This window comes from Hemiscyllium ocellatum, chromosome 36 (assembly GCF_020745735.1).
Source record: "Hemiscyllium ocellatum isolate sHemOce1 chromosome 36, sHemOce1.pat.X.cur, whole genome shotgun sequence".
Taxonomy (NCBI): Eukaryota; Metazoa; Chordata; class Chondrichthyes; order Orectolobiformes; family Hemiscylliidae; genus Hemiscyllium; species Hemiscyllium ocellatum.
Window position 1 is genome coordinate 16,204,175 of NC_083436.1, and position 25,553 is coordinate 16,229,727.

The following is a 25,553-nucleotide window of genomic DNA, read 5'->3' on the forward strand; positions in this document are numbered from 1 at the left end:
ACTGTTATTACAACTCAGAGGAATTCAGTGCAGGTACAATGCTCATGCATCCCCATCAACTCTTCTCTTGCCCAGTGGTCTGAACCAACTTTAAAATCCTTGTCACTATGTACAAATTCCCCATTACATCATTCCATCAGATCAAAGTAATAATCGCCAAACATTCACCAACCAATCTTTGGAGCTGATTAATGCTTGTCCCCTGCTTTATCTGCTAGTAAATAAAAAAATTAATCCTATTGTGGCCTGGTAGCTTTGTTTAGAGGTAATTCACTCAATTCTGAGTCAGAGGTCATGGTTTCAGCCCTGGTTCAGAATCTAAGCACTGCACATACCAGAGGCAACATTTCAGTGATAACAAGTGATGTCAAAATGTAATTTATTGCCTTCAAAATGCCTTGGGACATTCACAGAATGCAAAAACAGTAACATAAATGCTAGCTTTTCTTTAACTGCATAATTCTCCCGAAACAACCTAGCCTAGTTATTTCTCTCCCTACTTTCAAAAGTTAACTGGATGCCTTTTACGCACCTAAGCCTTGTAGTGATTTTGTAAGTGTTTTATTATGACATAGATTACAGACTGACAGGCCAATATCTCAGACAGTTATGCAACATCTCATCATGTGACATTTCAGTCTAAAGCTACCTGTTTTGCCTTCAGTCATACTGTGGAATGGAGTCAGTGTAGTTAGCTATGTAATGTGTTGCAAGATCAGAAAGCGCAGACTATAGACAGTATACATAAGTCAGTGATATCATAGCCGTATGGCAAATAAACTTCAAGTTAGTTGATTCATGAGATCTGATTCTGTGGTATACATTACATAGATCAACATTTTTAGTTAACTGCAAAAGGCATTTTTACCTTTATGTTTACCTTTCCGTTAAGAAGTGGATCTACCATATGGAGTTCTCCTCTCATAATAACTTTATTGATTAATCATATCTTGTATTATGTAGTCAGTTATCATTCCTTGATAAAGAGGCAGCTATTGTACTTTCTGCTGGGGTCACTGTAATTTCAGCAAGTTAATTGCTGTTTGTGTTCTTCTCAAAATCTTTTATTTATGGCAAATGCAAAACAACATTATTTTATACATAATCTTAGTCAATCACATGACAAACAATTGTGTTACACAAAATTACAATTACAAGTAGTTAAAAGTTTGTGTCAATGAAGGGGTGTCTAATTGTTGTTTTATTCTCCTTCAGCTGAAGACTGGCTGTTTGTTCTCATTTCCTAGTTCCCATCTCAATTCTTTCCATCTCCTTTCCAGGCTGTACCTGATTATATTTCATACTTCAAGTTATCTCTGCTGTTTATGATTTACTTCACTGTTGCCCATGTGACAGGAGTCTTGTCCTGCATTAATTTCAAGACACACAGCTGCAAAACGTGGCCGCGACATGGATCGGAAATTTGACAAATGGAGTGTTTTTTTCTGCAGCCCTCTGTCTTTCCCACTGCCACTTCCCTAAACCTGCCGCGGTTTATGTTCTTTTTAATTAATATTTTATTCATTACAATGACTCAACAGTGTCTTGACAGCATTCTCACATGTGTGCCCGAGGATAGTGAGTTTGGATCCATTTCCAGTTACCAATGGAGTTTAACAGATCTGTGCACTAGCACCAACCGCCTCCACCATATTTTCTCAGTGATGATTCTTAATGCCTTCCTTAATGATCTTCATTTCCAAAGCAGAAGTCACGTGGTTGGGAGGCTGAATTGGAGAAATCTTTAGGCAAAAACCCAAATCTCAAAAGGACATACATCACAATTTCTTCTGTTTGCCAAATTTAGCAGCTGATTCAGCATAAAGTAGTGTAAATTTGTTGTCCAATGCATGTGATAACTTTAGTTATACCCCAGGGCTAGAATTGAACCTGGGTCCCTGGCACTGTGAGGCAGCAGTGCTAGCCACTGAGCCACCATGCCGCCCAACTGGTAAGTCTCCACTTAACATTGTTTTGCTTAATGTTTAGTCAATATTCCTGATTAGCAAATGAGATTCATTTTAAAGTTATTTGCTGCTTGTCTGATAACAGGTATTGTGATTTCATTGACACCATTAATGGAGTGACCTCTGCTATCTCAACCTTCCAACTTGCAGCCTCTGCTGCTCTCTAACTTACCATCTCGCCGATCATCCAACTTCCAATTCACTGGCTCACAGTTTGCCTCGGATATGCATTCCCATTCCAGGTGGTAATGATGAATTTCCCCACTGTGAACAAGTACTTCTAGAGATGAGCAGTGGTAGGGCAAAAGGAGCTGCATTGCTGACCATGGTTTCCAATTTAAAGCATTTACTCACCAGGCTTCCAGTGCTTGTTCCCAGCTACATCATAGCTGTTCCTCAACAGCATCCTCCTAAATATAGATACTGATCATAGACGATCACAAGATCATAGGAAAATATATTTACTTAATCTTCATATGGGAAGATTCATGTAGGGCACACAATAGGTGGTGGGGTCAGGAAGACCAATAACTTTAAACTGACTTGAACACAGGTTTGTGTGCTCACCAGTCTAATCCAAGAGGACAATAATATTTAACAACAATACTTAAACAACAACTTGTGCTCTCACTGCTCATCTCCAGATTGTAGCTTACACCCTCATTTCTGAAAAGGCAAGTGGCTAGTGGGTGAATTGAATAAAAATCAATTATAATCACCCCAACTCAGCAACTTTGTACCCTCAGGATCTTAGCTTTCTCAACCCATATCTCTGGTTTCGGATCTGGTTCCGATCTGGACTGCAGATTCAGGGGATGAAAATGCAACAAAGGGAGTGGGGATGGGCAGGTTTGGTGAGACGGAGCTTCAAGGAATAGCAGAGGCTGCAGGTCAAATGGTAACCAGTGGGAGTGAGGGTTAGAGAAGGTGAGAGGCTGCAAACAGAAGGACAGCAAGAGAGTCAGCAGTGAGCAGGAAGTACTGTCAATTAGAAAAGAAAGTTTTTTTTATTTTGAAAACTATTTAATTTACAAATATAGTAATTTAGCAAAGCATTTCAAATTATAGGATATGATACTTTGATTGTTTTCTGAGGGATTGGTCCTATACAATCTAACCATATCTTGTATATTGATCTTAATGGGAAAATGTGACTCACTCAAAGTTATTTTGTTTAAAAAAACCAAGGTTTTCAGAAACACTTCTACAACATTAAGTCAGGATTTATTGTAATGTATCAGTTTACTCCAGGAAACCCGACCTCGAGCCCAAGAATCATTGCACAATTGGAATTGTAAACAGGTAGATAAGATAATTACTCTTGGTAACACTGTTGTTCAAGCTGTCCGTATTGATGGAGACATGCACAAAATAAAAATTACCAAAACAAATATAGCCTTCAGGTTTAGAACATCATTTAGGAAAAGAAGAGGATTAAGTCTACAGAGCAATAGTCCTGCTCACTCTGCTCTACGCATGCAAGTCTTGGACTGTGTAGTAGCAACATGTCAATAGACTTGGTCATTCACACTTGAGCTGTCTATGGAAGCTGAATATCATATGGTGAGTGCTCATCTGAGGTGGCATGCCAAACATCCACACCACATTGAGACAGTCACAAACTTGAGTTGGGCTGGTCGTACGATGACTGACATTTGCTTATTAAAGTAAATCTTCTCCAGAAAGTATGGGGTGCACATTCACAGTAGTTAGAGGAACTGCATGAACACAGGAGTCTTGATACTGACTTTGAATTCTGGGAGATATTAACCTAGAATCACTGCATCTGGCACCACCTAAATAACAATGGTGCAGCCTCCTTTGAAGGTAAACAGAGGCAAACAGGAGGTGAAAGGAGATAATATTTGGAACCAGCAACTTATCCAAAATTCAACCATTTTAGTATATTGTCCTAATCGGAGTAGAAACTCGTGCAGTAACCCACCAGAACCCTACCAAATACTGCAGAAGAATAAGATAACCTTCCCCTTGAAGGTAGACAAGATAAAGAAAAAAGATTCTATGCTCCAAAGAGTTTTGTTTTGTATGTGATAATTATTGTAGCTTTGGAAGGGATGTGGGCAACTAGTTGCATGCCTGACATCTAATTTGCTTTGTTTATTGACATTTAAAATTCTGACTGCATTAAGTCTTTTCATTCCTGCATAGATTTGGATTCCACCAAAAAACAGAAGAGTACTGTTGTGAACAAGTTTATAATCTGCAGCAGAAACAGAAAGAGCTGATGAAACTCAGCATGTCTGGCACGATCTGAGGAGAAAAACACACTTAACAATTTGAGTGCAGTGACTCCTCATCAGACCAGAATGCAGAGGGAAAGGTTGGTACTTAATGCTTATAACTAGAGGGTGGAGAGAAAGAACGAGCGAGAAATGGATTACAGTATATGGAGATGGTGCTGAATGAGAAATGGAAGGAAAGGTTAGGCAAACTAAGATTGCTGATAAGCTGATAGGGTGAGCAGGTAGTAGGATGCTAGTAGGTAGGAGGAGTATAAGTGGTTGAAAATGGGTTGGCTGTACTGGGAGGGTCTGGTACAGAACAGAATCTGGGGTGGGCATCAAACATGGAGGAAGGTATTCATGTTTTGAAGTTCTAAAACTCTATGTTGAAGCCTGAAGGCCGTAAGATACCGGGGCAGAAGATGAAGTGTTGTTCCTCCAGCTTACCTTGAGCCTCAAAGCAGTACTGCAGCAAGCCTGAGACTGAAATGTTGCCACAGGAACAGAAAGACGTGATAATGTGGTCGGCAACTGAAAACTCAGGGTTGTTTTTGTGGACTGAACATAGTTGTTCCACAAAGTGGTCATCTAAGTCTGCATTTAGTCTCCCCACCTTACAGCCTTTAAGACTCTATACTTCGTTCTTTCTTTCCTGGCACCAGTTGCATGTACTTTATTCACCCTGTCCCACCCCAGACCCCATCATCAGTATAAATACCACCCTTTTCCAGCTGCTTTCACTTCTGACAAAATTCTACCGGTCTCAAAATTTTAATTCTACTTTATCTCAACAGATGCTGCCAGACCTGCTGAGTTTTTCCAGCAGTTTCTGTTCTTGCTTCAGATTTCCGATATCCATGGTTCGGTTTTCTTGTATTGCTGGACGGGTAGATTTAAAGCTTTTTAAAAAGCCATGACAATGTGACTCCAGTAAATAGTTAGATAGTGATCTTTCCATTTTAAAAACGTTTAAAGTTTGATGAGGAATAAAGGATGAAAGATTGAATTAAGGAAATCAGGTAATCAACATGGAGCAAGAGACTTTTGCAAAGTGATCAAATGAGAGAGTAATAAATTCAAAGATGCAAACACTGAACAGAAGCAGACTAAGAATAGTTTCATCTCATCTAGTGACCATATAAATACCATCCTCATATTTTCAACACTGTCAGACTGGTCACTATCTCTCATAAGTTGGTCTAAATTCAATAACGGTGCACCAACCATAAAAACTAATTTTTTTCAGTATTTGTAGACAAAAATATTCAATATTTCTGAAAAGCTGCAAGGGTCAAGAATTAAAGTTAGAAACAAACAAGCCATTATATTTTGTTCAAAATGCAATATCTTGGACTCAATGAGTAGCTTACCAGTCTTTATGCCTCGGTCAGCTAAAAATTCAACACTGGTTCTCTAAAAATGAGCAGCCTTTTAGAAGATTTTTTAAAAATCGAAAACATTACAAATGAAAACAGTCAATAACCATAGAAAAAGTACAATTTCCATATCTATTTTGAAAGAAAAGCAATTTAGTTAAACAAATTAGGATGGTGGTTATAAACACTGAAACTCTTCCTGTGTACTCATCTTACCTGGCAGGTTCAGGCTTTTTGCTTTCACAGTTGGCTAACCATAGATAATCCTGTGGGTCTTCCTGACTAGATAATGATTCCAGATGTCGCACACTGATCGGCTGATAGGGGGGAGGTAGTGAGCCCATGGAAACTGCTGGCCGTACAGAAAGGGGTACCTCAGTATTGACATTACCGGAAGGATTGGTTGATTTAACAGCATCTATAATAATCAGACACAAAGAGTAGCTTTTCAATTTTGAGGTTAAATAAAAGATCTATTATATTAACATTTGAAATTAAAATAATTTGTCAGTCCACAATGTATTTGAAAATTAAAATTCATATTATGGCTCTGTGTTCAGCAACCATTACGTTCTTCTGAAAGTTTCAGAAAATTGTATCCTGTGAAAATTAAACCAGATACAGTGGAAATACTAATATGGCATAGCATTTCAATGCAATGGGTAGAACTATCTTATTGTATTCCACTAAAAAGTTCACACATTTTCCCTGGAGTTCAAATAGGTCAAAGACACCAGAGGAAGCTTTTGTTTCGTATCAAATATTTCCGTCCACGTGCTTTGACAACAGATTATCTGGCTGGAGAAAATGTAGGAAGTGTAGGAACTCAGCCAGTCTTCTGAACTGTCTTCTTGCAAACTTGAATCAGATACTGGACTAAATCACCATTTTTGGGAGGTCCCTTGCAGGGCACAACATAATACTTTAGAAGTATGGGCAGCACGGTGGCTCAGTGGTTTGTACTGCTGCCTCACAGCACCAGGATCCCAGGTTCAATTCCAGCCTCAGACAACTGTCTATGTGGAGTTTGCAAATTCTCCCTGTGTCTGTGAGGGTTTCCTTCGGGTGCTCCAGTTTTCTTCCCACAGTCCAAAGATGTGCAGGTCAGATGAATTGGCCAGGCTAAATTGCCCGTAGTGTTAGGTGCATTAGTCAGAGAGAAATGCGTCTGAGTGGGTTAATCTTCGGAGGATCGGTGTGGACTTGTTGGGCCGAAAGGCCTGTTTCCACACTGTAGGGAATCTAATGTAAGTTTAAGTTGATGCAACAGAGAAACTGCTTTATCACTCAGCACTTCTGGAAGATCCATTTGGAAAACAATACTTTGCATGTTAATACAGTTGATGGAGTAAACTTTTTGGTCTCCTAATCTCTCAATGCATCGCAACCCTTAACTGCACATCAAAATTACCTGTTTTGAATATCTTGAGCACAAATTTCTAAAAGCTACAAAACCACATCTGAACTAAAATAAGCATCATTCTTGCGCAGAAATAAACTACTGGTAAACTGCTTAGTGGTGAAAAAGTAAATACGGTAACTTTAATTCTTGACACTTTAACTAAGAAAATGCTTTATTGTGAGACTACCTCAAATAAACAAACTCTGATTATGACCCAAGACGATGTATTATACTCTCAACACCCGAAAACTTATTATTGAATTCAGTGGCCCGCTCTGTGCATGCTCATTCAAGATGTGGAATTGTCTGCACTGCATCATAAATCAAACAAACAAAAGAATAACAATATGAGAAATGAAACAGTTTATTTATAAACTGGGAGAATTGGATTAATCCAAAAACCCAGGAAATGAGTTAGAGTTAATGGCCTAAAAATTCTTGATGACATATTTTAATTATATGGTTTTTAAATTCCAAATAACGGATAAAAATTACATTTTAGTATATCGCCAAGATATATGCTCGTTGTATTCAGTCATAGCTCCATGAAATAATGATTGAAATAGATTTCTTGAGGGCTACTCTTTAATTTTCAGGGGCTGCCATTTAGATTTCATATGGTCCACAGTATTTCAGCTTCTCATGGAATTAGCAGGATGAAGTTCATGAACAGAACATAATTTTTTGGACCATGTATATAATAAGTTAGGCTTCAGTAAGATATCAAGGTATCATTACTCATGAGTTAGGTTGCCTGTTAACTCAAAAGATTCCCCTTATCAACTGAACACAAATCCCAGTTGTAAACTGTTAGTCATGACTCAGCTTTACCACAGGATCACAGGAAAATTAAAATCAGACAAGCCATATCTCTAATGGATGCTCTACTTGAAGATATTTTTGATTTTGAAAACTGCAGTGTTTCTTGTTTCTCAAATTGTTATGACTCCTGTTATGATCAGATAGAGGGGGTGAGGAAATGGGGAGATAAGCTCCTGTCTCCTCCCCTTTGCTTAGTCACTAAGATTTTACATTCCTTTTATCACACAGCAATACTACACTTCCATTAAAGTGTAGTTCATGAGTACAAATTTAAAAGATGCCAATTGCAAGATTTTCTTCAGTAAAAAAAAAAGGACTTCTATTATTTTCTGGGGGTTAGTAAATAATAATACATGACCAAATATAAACATTTATACTCATGCTTGTGTGTGTAGAAAGGAGAGAGTGCCCAGTACAGACAGGATGACAAAAGATATTATTGATAGTGAGAAGGATGATTTCAGACTTCTGATATTGATCAGTTGGCAAATTACATCTGCCATTGCTCTGTTCTATTTAATCATGATAAGTGTGAGGTGATGCATTTTGAGTGGTCTAATAAGGGAAGGATTTACACAATAAATACTCCAATAAATTGGAGTTCTGGGGAACAAAGACTTGGTGTACAAGTCCATAGATCCCTGAAGGTATTAGATATGTAGATAGGGTGGTGAAGGCAGCATACAGGATGCTTGCCTTCATTAGCTGGAGTGTGGAATATAGGAGCAGGGAAGTCTTATTGCAATTTTATACAGCATTGGTTAGGCCACAGATGGAAAACTCTGTGCAGCTCTGTTTGCAAAGGAGATTCACCAGGTTGTTTGGGATAAAAAGTTTCACTAAGACAGTGACAAATGCAGGAAATTGGGATTAGTGTAACTTTAGTGGTGGTTATGTCAGAGACTCAATAGGCTGAAGGATCTTTTCTGCTCTGTATGACTCAGAAGAATGACTAGGCTGGGTTTGTTTTCTCTGGAGCAGGGGAGGCTGAGGGGTGGATCCGATTAGGGTATAAAAAATTAGGAAACACACAGACTAGAGAGAAAAAGTGAGATTTCTTTTCCCCATGGCCTGCATGTACAAAACTAGATGACATAAGTTTAAGATGGGGGATAAGTGGTTTAAGAGGGGATCTGAGGAAAACTAATTTCACCGAGGGTGGTAGAAATTAGAAAGCTGCTGCTCGAGAGCGTGGTGGAGGCAGATACTCTTACAACAGTTAAGCAGCATTTGGATGAGCACTTAAAATGTCAGGGCATCGCAGGCTATGGATCAAACACAGGTAAATGGGATTAGTAGAGTTTGGTGTTTGTTGTTTGTTATTTGGTTAAGACATGGTGAGCCGTTTTTAATGCTGCAATGCAGTTGAGAGTCCTCGGGTATTAAAACATAAGAAATAGGAACAGGAGAAGACCATACAGGACTTCAAACCTTAGCCTTCATTCTTTGAAGATCATGGCTGATCTGCCTCAGATGTGATGATCTTTTGTGCCAGTACTTGAATTCATCTGCAGTGATAGAGCCTTCACAATTCTGGACTACAAAATTCCAGCCATTCAGACTGGAAATGCTACAGTTTGAGTACTTTAAATGGGTCAGTTTTTGTCCAAGGTGTACAGGAAGATTTCCTAACACAGAATGTAGATAGGCCAACAAGAGGCGAGGCACATTGAATTTGGTACTGGGTAATGAACCCAGCCAGGCATTAGATTTGGAGGTAATGATGATAGTGACCACAATTCTGTTAAGTTTCCTTTAGCAATGGAAAAGGATAGGCATGTACCGCAGGGACAGAGTTATAGCTGGGGAAAGGCAGTTATGATGTGATTGGCAAGGCTTAGGATGTACAGGATAGGGAAGGAAACTGCAGAGGATGGGCACAATTTAAATGTGGAGCAGCTACTGCATGTCCTTGCTAAGTATGTACCTGTTAGGCAGGGAACAAGTGGTCAAGTGAGGGAACTGTGGTATTACTAACAAACAAGGCTTATGTAAAGTTAAAATGTGAAGGCTCAGTTGGGGCGCTTGCGAGTTACAGCCAGGAAGGACCTAAACAGAGAGCTAAGAGGAGCCAGGAGGGGACAGGAGAAGTCGTTGGCAGATCGGATCAAGAAAAATCCTAAAGCTTTCTATAGGTTTGTCGGGAATAAAAGAATGAATGATGAGAGTAAGATTAGGGTCAATCAAAGATAGGAGTGGGAAGTTGTGCTTGGAGTTCAAGGAGATAGAAGAGGCACTAAATGAATATTTTTCATCAGTATTCACACTGGTAAAAGACAATGTTGTCGAGGAGAATACTGAGATACAGACTGTTAGACTAGATGGGATTGAGGTTCATAACGAGGAGGAGTTATCTATTTTCACACTTTCCAGAATTGCTCAGTCCCCTGGCTGGATGGGATTTATCCTACGATTCTCTGGGAAGCTAGGTAAGAAATTGCAGAGCCTTTGGCTTTGATCTTTATGTCATTATCTGCAGGCATAGTGCCAGAAGACTGGAGAATAGCAAATGTTATCCCCCTGTTCAAGAGGGGATTAGAGACAACTGTGGTAATTACAGACCAGTGAGCCTTACTTTGGTTCTGAGTAAAGTGTTGAAAAAGGATGAGAGAGAGGATTTATATTCATCTAGAAAGGAATAATTTGACTAGAGATAGTCAACATGGTTTTGTGAAGGGTAGGTCGTGCCTCACAAACCTTATGGAGTTCTTTGAGAAGGTGACCAAACAGATGAATGAGGGTATGCAGTTGATAAGGTTCCCCATGGTAGGCTATTGCAGAAAATATGGAGGCATGGGATTGAGGGTGATTTAGCGATTTGGATCAGAAATTGGCTGGTTGTAGGAAGATAGAAGGTGGTGGTTGATGGGAAATGTTCATTCTGGAGTTCAGTTACTAGTGGTATACTGCAAAGATCTGTGTTGGGATCACAGCTGTTTGCCATTTTGATAAATCACCTGGATGGAGGGCGTAGAAGGATTGGTGAGTAACTTTGCAGATGATACTAAGATTGGTGGAGTTGTTGGAGAAGGATGTTGCAGGTTACAGAGGGACAAAGATAAGCTGCAGAACTGGGCTGAGAGTTGGCAAATGAAGTTTAATGTGGAAAAGTGAGGTGATTCACTTTGTAAGGAGTTACAGGAATTCAGAGTACTGGGCTAATGCTAAGATTCTTGGTGGTGTGGATGAGCAGAGAGATCCCAGTGTTCATGTGCATAAAGCCCTGAAGATTGCCACCCAGGTTGATAGGAGAAAGTGAGGACTGCAGATGCTGGAGATCAGAGCTGAAAATGTGTTGCTGAAAAAGCACAGCAGGTCAGGCAGCATCCAAGGAGCAGGAGAATCAACGTTTCCTGAAGATTCCTGAAGAAGGGCTCATGCCCGAAATGTCGATTCTCCTGCTCCTTGGATGCTGCCTGACCTGCTGCGCTTTTCCATCAACATATTTTCAACCCAGGTTAATAGGGTCGTTAAGGTGTATGGTGTGTCGTAGCTTTTATCAGTAGAGGAATTGGAGTTTGAGCCATGAGATCATGTTGCATTCATACAAAACCATACCCTTCACTTTGTTGGTGCGGCCACTTTATCGGAAGGATGTAGAAGCATTGGAAAGGGTGCAGTGGAGATTTACCAGGATTTGCCTGGTATGGAGGGAAGGTCTTATGAGGAAAGGCTGAGGGACTTGAGGCTGTTAGAGAGAAGTTTGAGAGGTGATAATAGAGACATACAAAGTGACCAGAGAATTAGATAGGGTGGACAGTGAGAGCCTTTTTCATCGGATGGTGATGGCTATCATGAGGGGGACACAGTTTTAAAGTGAGGGCTGATACATATGGGACAGATGTCAGAGGTAGTCTCTTTACTCAGTAGTAGGAGGCATGGAATACCCTGCCTGCAACAGTGGTAGACTTGCCAACTGTATGGACATTTAAATGGTCATTGGATAAACATATGGATGATAATGAATACTGTAGGTTAGTTTGGCTTCAGATCTTGTCCAATGCAAATCATTTGCTCTTGTCCTCAGCTCTCCACCACTTTCACATGTATAACACACAGAAACACAACCTCTGCTCTATTCTCAGAGACCTGCTTCAATTAGGAACAGTTCAAACACTGCATTGAACAGTATTTTTGTTTGGAAGAGAGAAGAGAGAACTTTACTTGCTTTTCCTCACCCAAATTCCCAGATTTCTGAACTGCCTGCAAAAAGAGCAGGCTGAAAAAAAAATACAACAGCAACAATCTTTCAGTTTACCCTCTACTTCTTAACAGTTCATGCCTATGGTGACCTCCAAATACATGGGTATTTCTTGGAACCAAACAAACAATGTCAAAATCACAAAGCAATGATCCTCTTTCAAAACATTCCCCAGTCCACTTTGATCCGAAAGGGGCCAAAAAAAAAACACCCAGGTTTTTTCCCACCAGACCAGTCATCACAGGTGATATGGGAATGGATTTCTCAAAAAAAAAAGAGTTTCTTGACCTGCGATCAGAAGAAATTTAGATTACCTAAAATAAATATTCAGCTGAATTTTACTTGCTGTTGGGAAATCATTCAAGAAAATCAACCTTTCAGGCCAAATCCCCACACGCTTTCCATGACACATTCAGAACAAACATTAAAAGATTCCTATATCATGACCCTGATTCTGAACATCTAGACATGGTTGTACTTGGAAGGCTGTGACAAGGAAACTGAGTAATGTCTTTAAGACTAACTATACCCTTCACTTTGTTGTGCACAACTCATTCTTTGAATGGCTGTACATACGTTGTAACCTAAAGGGGTGATCCAGGTGGGAACTTTCAGCTTACCGAGAGGCCACACAGCTTAGAGAAAATATTGCTTCAGACCATCGAGGGGTATTTTCAGGAACTACCAGCATGTTATGCACTTGCTGAAGTTTATTATCCTTTTTATATTGAGGCTCCAATAGACAAAATCAATCGTATCCAGTGGGGTGACTTTAGGGTCACTCAAATGGTCTTACAGTTTTAATCTAGCCAGAATTGTGAGCATACTGGAATGAGTTTTGTCCTTCCTCCATCAGTGGTGACATTAACGGGTTAACCCCTATCTTGTCTAAACACACCATCAGAACATAAACTGGCTCTAAGACCTGCCTGACAGAATTAATTTCACTGCCCCCATTACTAGATATGGAGTAGGTGGCAGCAAGAAAGCTTCATATGAACATGGGTTCAATCCAAATACTGGGTACAAAATCAAAGTATACTTTGAGAACCAGATTTTGTTTCCAACAACAAGTGAATCCACTCAATCATTTTTACATCAATACTACTTTGTCTGTTATTCTTTTGTGTTATTTGAAATACTGCAAGCCTGACTAATTGTTTGTGTCTGAATTATATACAGAAGAATCATAATGCCAAACCATGTTATGAATACCAAGTCATTTTGTTTGCTAATTCATACCTTGTGTGGGAAAATCCCTTACTTTATAAACTCCACCTACACATAATTTATACATCGAGAGAAAAAAATAGTTCCTTCAACTTCTCTGGCAAATTTGTGGAGGACTGATGATTCACTATGTCAAAATATATCAAATAATATTTTGTCTGCTGTAATGTCAGACCAGTTATACCATTCAAATTTGAGATCACAGATAAACCAAATGGGAGACACAATAACAGCTAGAGTTGCTGCAAACATTCAGTCTTTATACACTAAATCATCTTTATTGAAAAGTTAAAATAAGTTCAATTAATATTTTGTGGCCAACATTTAAGGAAATTATTTTCGAAATGTCAACATGAGTTTTGATGCATTTGCAAAAACCTTAAACAATTCAAAGCAGAGATCAACCTTATCACTTTTATTTTGCATACAGTTAACTAGCAGAGTACTTGGATGAAATACATCATCATAAATTGTTACTATTTCCATTAAAAATAATTCTTTTGCATAGTAGAAATGCTAAATTCTACAAGAACAAGAACATGCCTCATGATTATCTATAGAGAACGAGGAACTAATTGTTTTAGAACACAGCAATACAACACAGGAAACAGCCCGTCGGCCCATAATAGTGAGCCAAACATTTTGCCAAATTAAACTAATTTCTTCTACCTTCCCTCGGTCCATATCTCTCTATTCCTCACGTATTCACTTTCTTATCTAAATGTCCCTTAAACGTCCCTAATATATCTGCCTCCACCACCACACCAGATTCCTACCACTCTAAAAAGAAAACGTGCCCCTCACATCATCTTTTAACTTTCCCCTGCTCACCTTAAATGAATATCCGCTAGTATTAGACATTTCAATTCTAGGAAAAAGATTCTGACCGTCAACCCTATCTATGCACCTCAATTTTAAAGACTGCTATCAAATTTGCCCTCAGCCTCCACTGTTCCAGAGAAAACAACCAGAGTTTTGAGATTATTTTTATACCTCATGTCCTCTAATCCAGGCAGCATCTTGGTAAACCTCTTCTGCACCCTCTCCAAATCCTTGACATCCTTCATCCAATGTGGCGACCAGAACTGAATGCAATACTCTCAGACGACCTAATAAAAGTTTCATAAACTGCAACCTGCCTCCTGACTCTTGTACTCCATTCCCCTATCAATAAAGGCAAGCATGCCATATGCCTTCTTTACCACCCTACCTACTTTTGTGACCACTTTCAGGGAGCTATGGACTTCATAGGTTATTATAGAATCCCTACAGTGTGGAAACAGGCCACCTGGCCTGGAAAGTCCACGTCGACCCTCTGAAGAGTTACCCATCCAGACCTGTTCCCATACCCTATTACTCTACATTTAACCCTGACACCAGAGACCCAGGTTCAATTTCAGCCTCGGGCGACTGTGTGGAGTTTGCACATTCTCCCAGTGTCTGCGTGGGTTTCCTCTAGGTGCTCCGGTTTCCTCCCACACAATCCAAAGATGTACAGGTTAGGCGAGTTGGCCATGCTAAAACTGCCCATAGTGTTAGCTGCATTAGTCCGAGGCAAATGGGTCTGGGTGGGTTACGCTTCGGAGGGTCGGTGTGGACTTGTTGGGCCAAAGGGCCTGTTTCCACATTGTGGGGAATCTAATCTAACCTAAAAATCTCATCAATGCCCTAATCCACACATCCCTTAACACTCTGGGAAATTTAGCATGGCCAATTCACCTAAGCTGCACATCTTGGATTGTGGGAGGAACTCCAAGATCCCTCTGTACATCGGTGCCGTTATGGTCCTGCCCTTAACTGTATATATTCCATTAAAATTTTTATCTCCCAAAGTGCAGCACCTCACACACAGCCAGATTAAACCCCACCTGCCATTTCTTCACCAATTTTAACAACTGATCCATATCCAGGTGTATCCTTGACAATCTTCTATATTATCCACAACTCCACCGATCTTTGTGTTATCCGCAAACTTACAACAAACCCCATCTACACTTTCATCCACGTCCTTTATGAACACTATAAACAGCACAGGTCCAAGTACAGATCCCAGCAGGACAGCACTTGTCATCGACCTCCAGACAGCAAAACATCGTTCCACCACTATCCTCTGCCTTCTATAGGTAAGAGTGATAGTGTTGGTCGGTTAGCTCAGCCGGTTAGAGTGTGGTACTAATAACGCCAAGGTCGTGGGTTCAATCCCCACACTGACCATGTGAGCCGCTCGTGTTGTTGCCCCTTCCACCTATCACATCTCCATCGCCCCTCCCCCAAGTCCCTCCTCCCTACCTTTTATCTTAGCCTGCTGGACACACTTTCCTCATTCCTGATGAAGGGCTTATGCCCGAAACGTCGAATTTCCTGTTCCTTGGATGCTGCCTGACCTGCTGTGCTTTTCCAGCAACACATTTTCAGCTCTGATCTCCAGCATCTGCAGACCTCACTTTCTCCTTCTATGGGTAAGCCAATTCTGAATCCAAGTGGCCAAGTCACCGTGGATCCCATACATCTTGGTCTTCTGGATGGGTCTACCTTGTGGAACCTTGTCGAAAGCCTTACTAAAATCCATGTAGACAACATCCTCTGTTCAAACTTAGTCACCTTCGTCATTTCACCAAAACATTTAAATCAAGTTAGTAAGACATGACCTGTCGCACACAAAGCTGTGCTGACTGTCCCCAATTAGGCCATGCTTTTCCAAATGCGTGTAAACCCTTTTCCTAAGAATTCTCTCCAACAGCTTCCCAACCACCACCATGAGACTCACTGGTCTACGGTTTCCTGGATTATCCCTATTTCCTTTGTTGAACAGAGGAACAACATTAGCAGCTTGCCAGACCTCCAGGACCTCTCCAATGGCTCGTGAGGATAGTCAAGGCCCTAGCAATCTCCTCTCTTGCCTCTCTCAATAACCTTGGTTATATACTATCAAACCCTGAGGACTTATACACCTTAAATGTCCTTAAACAGACCCAACACCACTTCTTTCTTGATCTCCAAATGTCCTAGCACATTAGCATGCTCAACCATAAATCTTATTAATTTCCATATCCTGCTCCAGGGTGAATACTGACACAAAGTACTCATCTAGGATCCTGCCCACATCCTCTGCCACCAAGCACAAGTCCCATCCTTTACCTTTGAGTGGTCTGACTGTCTCCCTAGTTATCCACTTGTTTTTAAATGTATGAATAGAACACCTTGGGATTCTCTTTAACCTACTTGCCAAGGTCATTTCATGGCCCTGTGTTAGAGTTCTTTCCTGCTTTCGTTATATTCCTCACTGGCCCTGTATGATTTTAGCTTCGTGAACTGTAAATATACTTTTTACCTTCTGATTAAATTTACAACCTCCCTCATTGTCCAATGGTTCCTTCCCTTGCCACCCTTATCCTTCCTCCTTACTGGTAGCTGCTGGTTCTGAACTCTGATCAGTAGGCTTTTAAACAACTCCCACATGTCAACTGTGGACTTGCCCAATAACAGCTCCTCCCAATTAATAGTGCTGAGCTCTTGCCTAATACTGATGTAATTTGCCTTCCCCCAATTTAGTATCTTTCTGCAAGGTCCTGACTTATTCCTTACTCATAGCCATCTTACAACTTAAATGATCACTGTTTCCAAAATGCTCTCCCACTGAAAGGTGAGTCACCTGGCCAGGGTCATTAGTGAAACAAGGTTCAACTTGGCCTCTCCTCTAGTTGGACTATCCAACATACTGTTTCAAGAAAAGCATCTTTATTGCAAGATAAGTTATGTGAAACTTGTGCAAAAATACAGCCCGGAGTGCCACATACATTGTTGTGTTGCAGTCATGCACCGAGTAAAAACCTGTCAATTGATTGTGATGTACATTTGGGGAGATCAAAACCGTGTTTATTTTGGATAACTTTAACAGATAGGATTTTCTGAAAAGGGAATTCTAGCTTCCAGTAATTGATCAAGACTCAAGCCACTTGAGAAATAAACAACAGCAAAAGAAGTCAAATCAGGAATTAATTATGAGGTTGAGTAGGACCTGCGTGTTTCTGTATCCAAACAGTTTAGACTTAGTTTAGCACAACTGGTTTGGAGGGAACATTTTTTCCAAACAGATTTCAGTTGAAATTGTGCGCACACTGGCTAAAGTCTTTTTTTAAAAATTTACAAAAAAGCAACAGAAGGTCTCTCTTAACACAGTAGAATTTCTAATATAGCTAAGCTAAAAGAGAGAGAAAGCTTATAAATACAAGACTCCAGAGTTAAAGTATATTACAACCAGCAGAATTCTGATCGGAGGTCCCAATGCTCAAGATGCTAGCAATGCCTGGTTTGAACTGGGAGTCTACAATCTTGGAACCATTGTCCAAGATTTGTCAGCAAACAGTGCTGGAAGCAGGGGATCCATGAAATTTCAGTCCTTCTACAAATCTTGGAACAGTACACAGACGACATGGTTAGTCTTCAGTTCGTCTGACTTGAGTTTTTGGGAGTGGTAAGGCAAATGGTGTAGTAGGAAAGAGGGTTTAACAAGTTTAATTTGGAATATAAATTACTTTGCTTTCTGTATCTTTAAAATCTTCAGTGTAACTGATGATCTGAACAGAGTGCAGTTATTAGTAGTTACACAGTTTTGTGCAGTAAAATTATTTTAAAATTGTATACATCGCAGCAACTAATACTTGGATTTTCAGATTAAAAATGCATATTGATAGTCTGATCAGACTATGATCAGAGTACAGACTGTCAGTCACATGGAGATCGGTAACGAAAAATAAAACCTGTCAAGCTCTCACATTCAGAATCTCTTGGATGGGGATTTCAAACTTAAAAGGAGGCATAAGATACAACGCAATGGTTACAAGTAAAAATCCAGACGCTTAAACAACTTTAATGCTGAATTAGGTTAAAAAAAATCTACCAAATTAATGCTGATGGGAGGAAGAAAAACAAAATAAATTATGTGAAACCAAAATGGATGTCACTACAGCCAAAAAGCATAAAGCTCCAGTGAATGATGAACTGGAAGGGTGCTGATTTTATAGGAGGTATTTAAGTTTAAATAAAACTGCAGACTGACATTCACTGGCTAAAAGGCACTAGTGACAAGAAGACGACAGACTCAATTCATTTAATAGCTGGAGGTGAGTTGAAGAGGACAACCTTTTCAGAAAAATTCAGAACGCATCTCCGGTTAAATTCACATCATCCCAGATCCACCGTTAAGAATTCAGGCTTGAGGCAGAAACCAGTTGAGCCTATTGATAAGAACAAACTGGAAAAACACAGCCAAAAGATGTAAATTTTAGGTCAACAGAGAACACACTGGGGGTCTTCACACTTTGAAGTACATAAGGAATGGGTTATGAAAGATATGTTCACAATATCACATTCTATAGACACTGTTACAGTGCATGAAGCCACTAGTAGATGGACAAAGACACTAACTACCCAGTGACTACTTTTCAATGAAGTCAAAAGAACAGAAGGAGGGTAGGTTCAGTGGATAAAATAATCCACCCCACAGAGGGGAAGACATGCATGATCTGGAGATCATAAGAAAGAATCACAGAACCCCTACAATATGCAAGCAGGCTACTCAGCCTATTGGGTCCACAGTGACCCTCCGAAGAACATCCACTCAGACCAAAGCCCTACCCTTTCCCTGTGACCCAACATTTCTCATGGGCTAATCCACCTAGCTTGCACATCCCTTGAAACTACGGGCAGTCTAACATGGCCAATCCATCTAACCTGCACATTTATGGAATGTGGAAAAAAACTGGAGCCACTGGATGAAACCCATGCAGACTCTGGGAGAACATGCAATCTCCAGTTATCAGAGGGTGGAACTGAATCCTGGTCCTTTGCGTTGTGAGGCAACAGTGCTGACCACTGAATCACCATGTCACTCTAAAAGAACCATAAGTTCATAAACAGAAGGAATGTCTCAAATATGGATTGAATTATGGAGCTTGTGGAAAGCCAAAGAATTGGGTAATGAAGTGCAGAACAAGGTGTCGCTGTCAGGGTGAAGGAACAACAAGGAGGCAAAAAACCAAATCATCTACACCCTGTTCATTTTCAAATTCATTCATGCATGTTACTGGCTAAGCCAGTATTTATTGTCCATCCCCCAGTTAGCCTTGAAGGTGGGTGTGAGCTGCCTTCTGGAACTATATTGTAGTCCATTTGGTTTAGATAGACCAATAATTATGAGAGGAAATTCTAGGATTTTGATCCAGCATCAATAAGTGGTGAGAGATTTCCAAATTAGGATGGTGAACGGATTAGAGGGGAATTTGCAGATGACACCAGAACTCAGAATGCCAGAAGATCTTTTCTGAAGATTTGCAAGAAAATGGGTACCCAAGGAAGGGTTTTCTAAAACAAAGCAAAGCAAAGTCATGTCAATGGTATTTCAGTCAACACTTACAAAAAACCAAATCAGTGGGTCACACAAAGGAAACAACATTAATTATTTCAGTCAAAATAGCTCAAAGGGGAGACCGCTAAACTGAAGATACCCAGTTCAATCCTAGGTTTCTGATGACATGGGTTCAAACCCCATTATTGCAGATGGTGAAATGTGAATACAATAGAAAATCTAGATTTTAGCCTAATGGCAACCATATTATCATGGCCAAGTGTTTTAAAAACCCATATGGTTCACTAATGCCCTTTAGGGAAGAATATCTGCCATCCTTACATGGTCTGGCTTATGTAGGACCTCAGATGCACACATATGACAGCAATGTTGTTAACTCTCAATTGCCCTCTGGCAATTAGGGATGAGAATGAATGATGGCCGGTCAGTGCTGCCCACATCCTCTGAACAAATAACAAAAATAAGTATGTTCTAGATCACAAAAAAAAGGATGTTCTGCTGTCCTAGGGTTGAGTAATTGCAAAGAGCTGCAACTTGTTTCAGTTAGCCAGGAGATAGAAGATTGAGATGTAATGATCTCTCAGTGAATATAACACTACCTAAATGGAGTAACACGAGAGCTGAGATCACAGAGTTACAAATACACTCTCAGCGAGTGATTCAGGGATCGTCTGATACGATACACTAAAATACAGCTAGCAACACAGCAAAAACAAAGATTGGTGGAGAAAGAGCTGGGGGAATTCAGCAGGCCTGGCAGCATCTGTGAGGAGAAAACAATTAATGCTTCGAGTCCGGTGACCTTTCATCAGTTCCAATGCTACCAGACCTGCTGAATTTCTCCACCTGTTTCAGCTTTGGTTTCAGATCTCCAGCATCCACAATTGTTGGTTTTATTTTTACAATCTGGCGATCCTGTTTTCTCAGTGATGGCATTTCACTATCAGATGATGTTTGGCTCACTTGATCTAGAATGATCATAACTAAAATGATGAGGGAAATCTTAAGAATACGCAAGGTGGCCATATGGAAATGGAAAATATAGCTTAGTGTCAATTCAGCTAAGTAATGGATAGGGAAAGACATTGCATGTAGACATCATTCTTTCAATGTTGGCCAGAGGTACACAAATACAAAGCAGAAGGAAGATGATGATAACTACTGAAGTACCATGCAGATTACTGTGGGAACCAGATTTATTTGAACACAATTAAAAGGATGATATTTCATTATTGCAAGCTACCACGCAACGCTCCTTTTTATTTGAAAATTGAATGTTTTGAAAGTTACATCAATGATCTCAACAGCACAAGGATACCCTCCACAGAGGATAGCCTCCATTGTGGTGAGGTACTACCATCTTGCTAAATGGGACAGCCTTAAAAAAACTCAAACCTGGGAACTCACAAGGCATTGTCAGCTATCAATAGCAGCAGAAGTGTATTCACGCACACCCTGTAACATCAAAGCCCAGGTATACCTGACACACAAAGAGGAGAAATGCAACCCAGCTAATTACTGTCCCCAGTGTACTCTCCATCAAAGTGATAAAAGGTGTCATCAACAGTTGGCAGCAAGCATCACTTGCATGGGAATAATCTGCTCATTGATGTTCAGTTTGTATTTTAGTAGGGTACTCAGTTCCTGACCTAATTCCAGCCTTGGAGCTGAACTCTACAGGAGAGGCGTGAATAACTGCCTTTGACATTCAACAGAATATGACATTAAGGAGCTCTTGGAAAACCAGAGTCAATGGGAAACAAAGAAAATAAACAATCCGCTAACGATGTTTCCTTCTCCAGGATGTCACTGTAGGTGTTCCTCGGGCTCAACCATCTGCAGCTGTTTTATTGATGATCTTCCATTCATTATAAGGTCAGAAGTTAGAATGTTTGCTGATGATTGCACAATGTTCAGCGGCATTCACGAGCATCCGTTTACAGCAAGACCTGTAAAATAACTCCACAGAGGGTGGTATCCAGTCACCAAGTCACTCTTTATTTACACAAGAATGGTCCTTGAGCCTATAGTACTGCCTCTTACAAAGTCAGGCACCAGGCTGTCAGTATCTGACACACACACGTTTTTTTTTAAAACTCAACAGCAGTAATGAATACACTGACTGTGGTCCAGGCAGTTCAGAGGTCATTCACCCTCCTTAACACAAAATGGATAGTCCTTTTATCGCTGATCCAGCTCTCTCAGAAACAACTCTCAGTGAACAGAACCTCTGACTCCTCTTTTTTTTTTGCAGTTTTTTTTTGTTATTTTTTCCTTCCCCCACACTACCTCCTAGCAGTGCTTATTTTTTCCCAGCACCCTTGTCATGTGTGTGCAGGCGTCGGACACAGTGAAGAGCAGCAAGTGTGTAAATCTTTATTTATATTCCACCACCAGAAAGAAAGGAAACACCCAAGTGGCCAGTGACAAGCAGTGCTCTTCTCATCAAAGGGCAGTGCTGCATGATCAAAAACTGAAGGGGAGGGCAGGGATTACATCAAAATAGAGTTAGAGGGGGAAATAAAACATTCCACTCCCTGCGGTGCCCACCTCTCACTCACCCTTTTAATTTTTTTCTTTTTCTTATTTTCTTTCACACTATCGCCTAACTCCGGTAGTGTTCATTTTTCCCCAGCTCCCATACCATGTGTGTGCAAGTGCAGGACACAGTGAAGAACAACAGGGGTACAAGTTTTTATTCAATTTCCACCACCAGGAAGAAAGGAAACATCCGAATGGCCAGTGACAAGCCGCGCCCTTCACATCAAATAGCAATACTGCGTGATCAAAAAAAGGTAAAGGGGAAAGGCAGGGATTAAATCAAAATAGAGTAGGAGGAAAATAAAACACTCCACTTCCTGCAGTGCCCACCTCTCACTCGCCCTTTTCTTTTTTTTAAAAATCAAAGGGCAATGCTGTGTGATCAAACAGTGAAGGGGTGGGCAGGGATTAAATCAAAATAGAGTTGGAGGGGGAAGATAATGCATCTACTCCCTGAACAACTCCAGGGTGTTGGTGGAGATCACATGCTCCTTCTGCAAGGACACCCGGGCTCTAACGTAACCGCGGAAGAGAGACAGGCAGTCGGCCTTCACGACCCCCTCCATGGCCCGCTGCTGGACCTGTTTATGGCCAGTTTGGCCAGGCCCAGGAGCAGACCCACAAGGAGGTCTTCAGACCTGCCGTCCCCCCTCCGTACCGGGTGCCCGAAGATCAGGAATGTGGGACTGAAGTGCAGCCAAAAGGAGAGGAGGAGGCTTTTAAGAAAATCAAAAAGGGACACCCAGCCTTTTCTTATTTTATTCAACAAATTACAAAAACAATTTACAACAAACAGTTACATTTACATCTGCAACCCAACCTTTTCTTTTTTATTATTAACACTCCTGTTCTTTTTTTTTCTAACCCCCCCACTACCGCCTAACTGCGGTAGTGCTTATTTTTTCCCCAGTACCCATGGTGTGTGTGCGCGCAGGTGTGAGACGCAGTGAGAGACACAAAGTGCATAAATCTTTATTTAATTTCCACCACCAGGAAGAAAGGAAACACCCGAGTGGCCTGTGACAAGCAGTGCCCTTCATATCAAAGGGCAATGCTGTGTGATCAAACAGTGAAAGGGAGGGCAGGGAACTCACTCTTTTCATCTGTCAGTCAGGACTCCCTGATTGAACCAGATTAACAGCCCTAATTAGGAAACTCATTCTATTAAATCCAGCTGGCTAACCTTCTTACAATCACTACAAACTGGATAACATCCAGGTGCCAATTAACATTTGCATTACAGAAGTGTCAGGTAATGACCATTTCCAACTAAACCCATTTAACCATTTTCCCTTGATGTTGAATGGTATGAACATCATTGAATCCACCACTATCACCATTTACCATCGACTAGAAAGTGAACTAGTTAAGCTATAAACTCACCTCCCCAAAGCCTGTCCACTATCTACAATGCCCAAGTTAGGACATGATGGCATACTTTCCACTTGCCCACTTGGATGCAGCTCCAATAACACTCAAGGTGCTTGATGTCACCCAGGATAAAGTAGCCCAGTTGACTGGCACTCCATCCACAATCTTCAACATTTACTTTCTTTACCACTGATGCAGTGGTGGCAGTGTACGCAATAACATTCACTGCTATGACACTTCAACAGCACCTTCCAAATCTGTAATCTCTACTGCCTAGAAGGACAAAGGTAGTATGTGCATGGGATCACCACCACTTGCAAAGACCCCTTTAAGACACTTGCTACTCTGACTTGGAACTACATCACCATTCATTCACTATTGCTGGGCGAAGATCCTGTAGGTGTTCTTATAGCCCAAGGTTTGGAGTTGTTTTAGACAGCAGCTCACCACCACCATCTCCAGGAGAAACCCTACTGTAGGAGAATTCTGGGATGAGCAAGAACGCTGGTTAGCTAGTGACATGAAGGAATAACTCAAAATGTAGGAGTCATGCTTTCTGAGCAAAGGATTTGTGAAAGAATAATGTGTGGCAGTGGAACTCAAATTATCTCCATGGAATTTAAGGGATCCACTGAATAGTATTGATGTAAAATCATAACTGCAACATTACATTTCTCAAGGAAACATGGATTTATAGAAGGAAGCTTAAGATAATCCAATGAACTCTCACGAAATGCCATAAGACAAAAGAAGACCCTTTGATTTATGATTACTCAATCTACATCTTTCAATTGTTGAAAATGTGTTGCTGGTTAAAGCACAGCAGGTCAGGCAGCATCCAAGGAATAGGAAATTCGACGTTTCGGGCATAAGCCCTTCATCAGGAATGAGGAGAGGGTGCCAGGCAGGCTAAGATAAAAGGTAGGGAGGAGGGACTTGGGGGAGGGGCGATGGAGATGTGATAGGTGGAAGGAGGTCAAGGTGAGGGTGATAGGCCGGAGTGGGGTGGGGGCGGAGAGGTTAGGAAGAAGATTGCAGGTTAGGAGGGCAGTGCTGAGTTGAGGGAACCGACTGAGACACGGTGGGGGGAGGGGAAATGAGGAAACTGGAGAAATCTGAGTTCATCCCTTGTGGTTGGAGGGTTCCCAGGCGGAAGATGAGGCGCTCTTCCTCCAACCGTCTTTCAATGCTGATATGTAATTACCTGTAGAATTATTGAATGGAAGAAACTATAAACCAACTTTACCACGTAAGACACTCCCTTCAAGCGACCATTCGGAAATAAGGCAACAACTGCACAGGTAGGTGGTGGTCCAAATTTCAATAAGCATGTTAAATCCTCACCTAAGCTGTTCAATGCCCAAACCATAGAAGTACAGAGTCCAGTCACAAAAATCTAGAGCTGCAACCTAGCACAAGTTGTTGATGAAGCTACAACTCCAAGACCATATGTCAATGAATCCAAAACCAGTACCAATGAGATAGAACAAAGTTCATATTCAACTTACATCTGAGCTGGAATAGCAGAAACGATTATTTAAAAAAAATTCACCAACTTCACTAATCAGTGAGACAATATCAAGATGCCATGCAGCACTAATGTCACTAACAAGTAACTCCTTAGGATAATCAAACATGACCGTATAACACGATGAGCAACTCAACCCTACCTGTGCAATCTAGCAACTGGCCCACAAGAGCAACAAGTGTCAAATCCACTAAAATCTACAGGCAATAATATTTTTAGGGAAAAAAAAAGCTACTTAAGGAGTTCAATTAATAAAATTTGATAGTTAATTTGTTCAGCTTTAGAAAGAAGTCAATGATAATATTCTAATTTTAGAAACTAATATTTCAAGAGCTAGGAACTAATTGTTTATGTGAATCTATATTCCAGACTGTCACACTACACACGTCAAGTGCCAATATATTAATCCATCCTACAGGGAGAGTGGCAAGAAATTTATTTAATGAAGCTCTGACATTTTGGGTTTCAGGTGTGATTGTTAAACTTCTGGTTTCATGAAATTAGA

General features: G+C 40.6%; 1 protein-coding gene and 1 non-coding gene across 11 annotated transcripts in view; one reads left to right on the forward strand and one right to left on the reverse strand.

Moving 5' to 3' along the window:
• gab1 (GRB2-associated binding protein 1) overlaps positions 1-25,553 on the reverse strand; it is a 219,579-nt gene that overhangs the window by 42,514 nt on the left and 151,512 nt on the right. For all 10 annotated transcript variants that reach the window (XM_060851704.1, XM_060851711.1, XM_060851709.1 and 7 more), the window contains one exon: positions 5,803-6,004. In XM_060851704.1, coding sequence (XP_060707687.1) covers positions 5,803-6,004 — 202 coding nt within the window. The remainder of the gene's footprint in view (positions 1-5,802; positions 6,005-25,553) is intronic.
• trnai-aau (transfer RNA isoleucine (anticodon AAU)) lies at positions 15,382-15,455 on the forward strand. The gene has a single exon. It is a non-coding gene; the product is annotated as a tRNA-Ile (tRNA).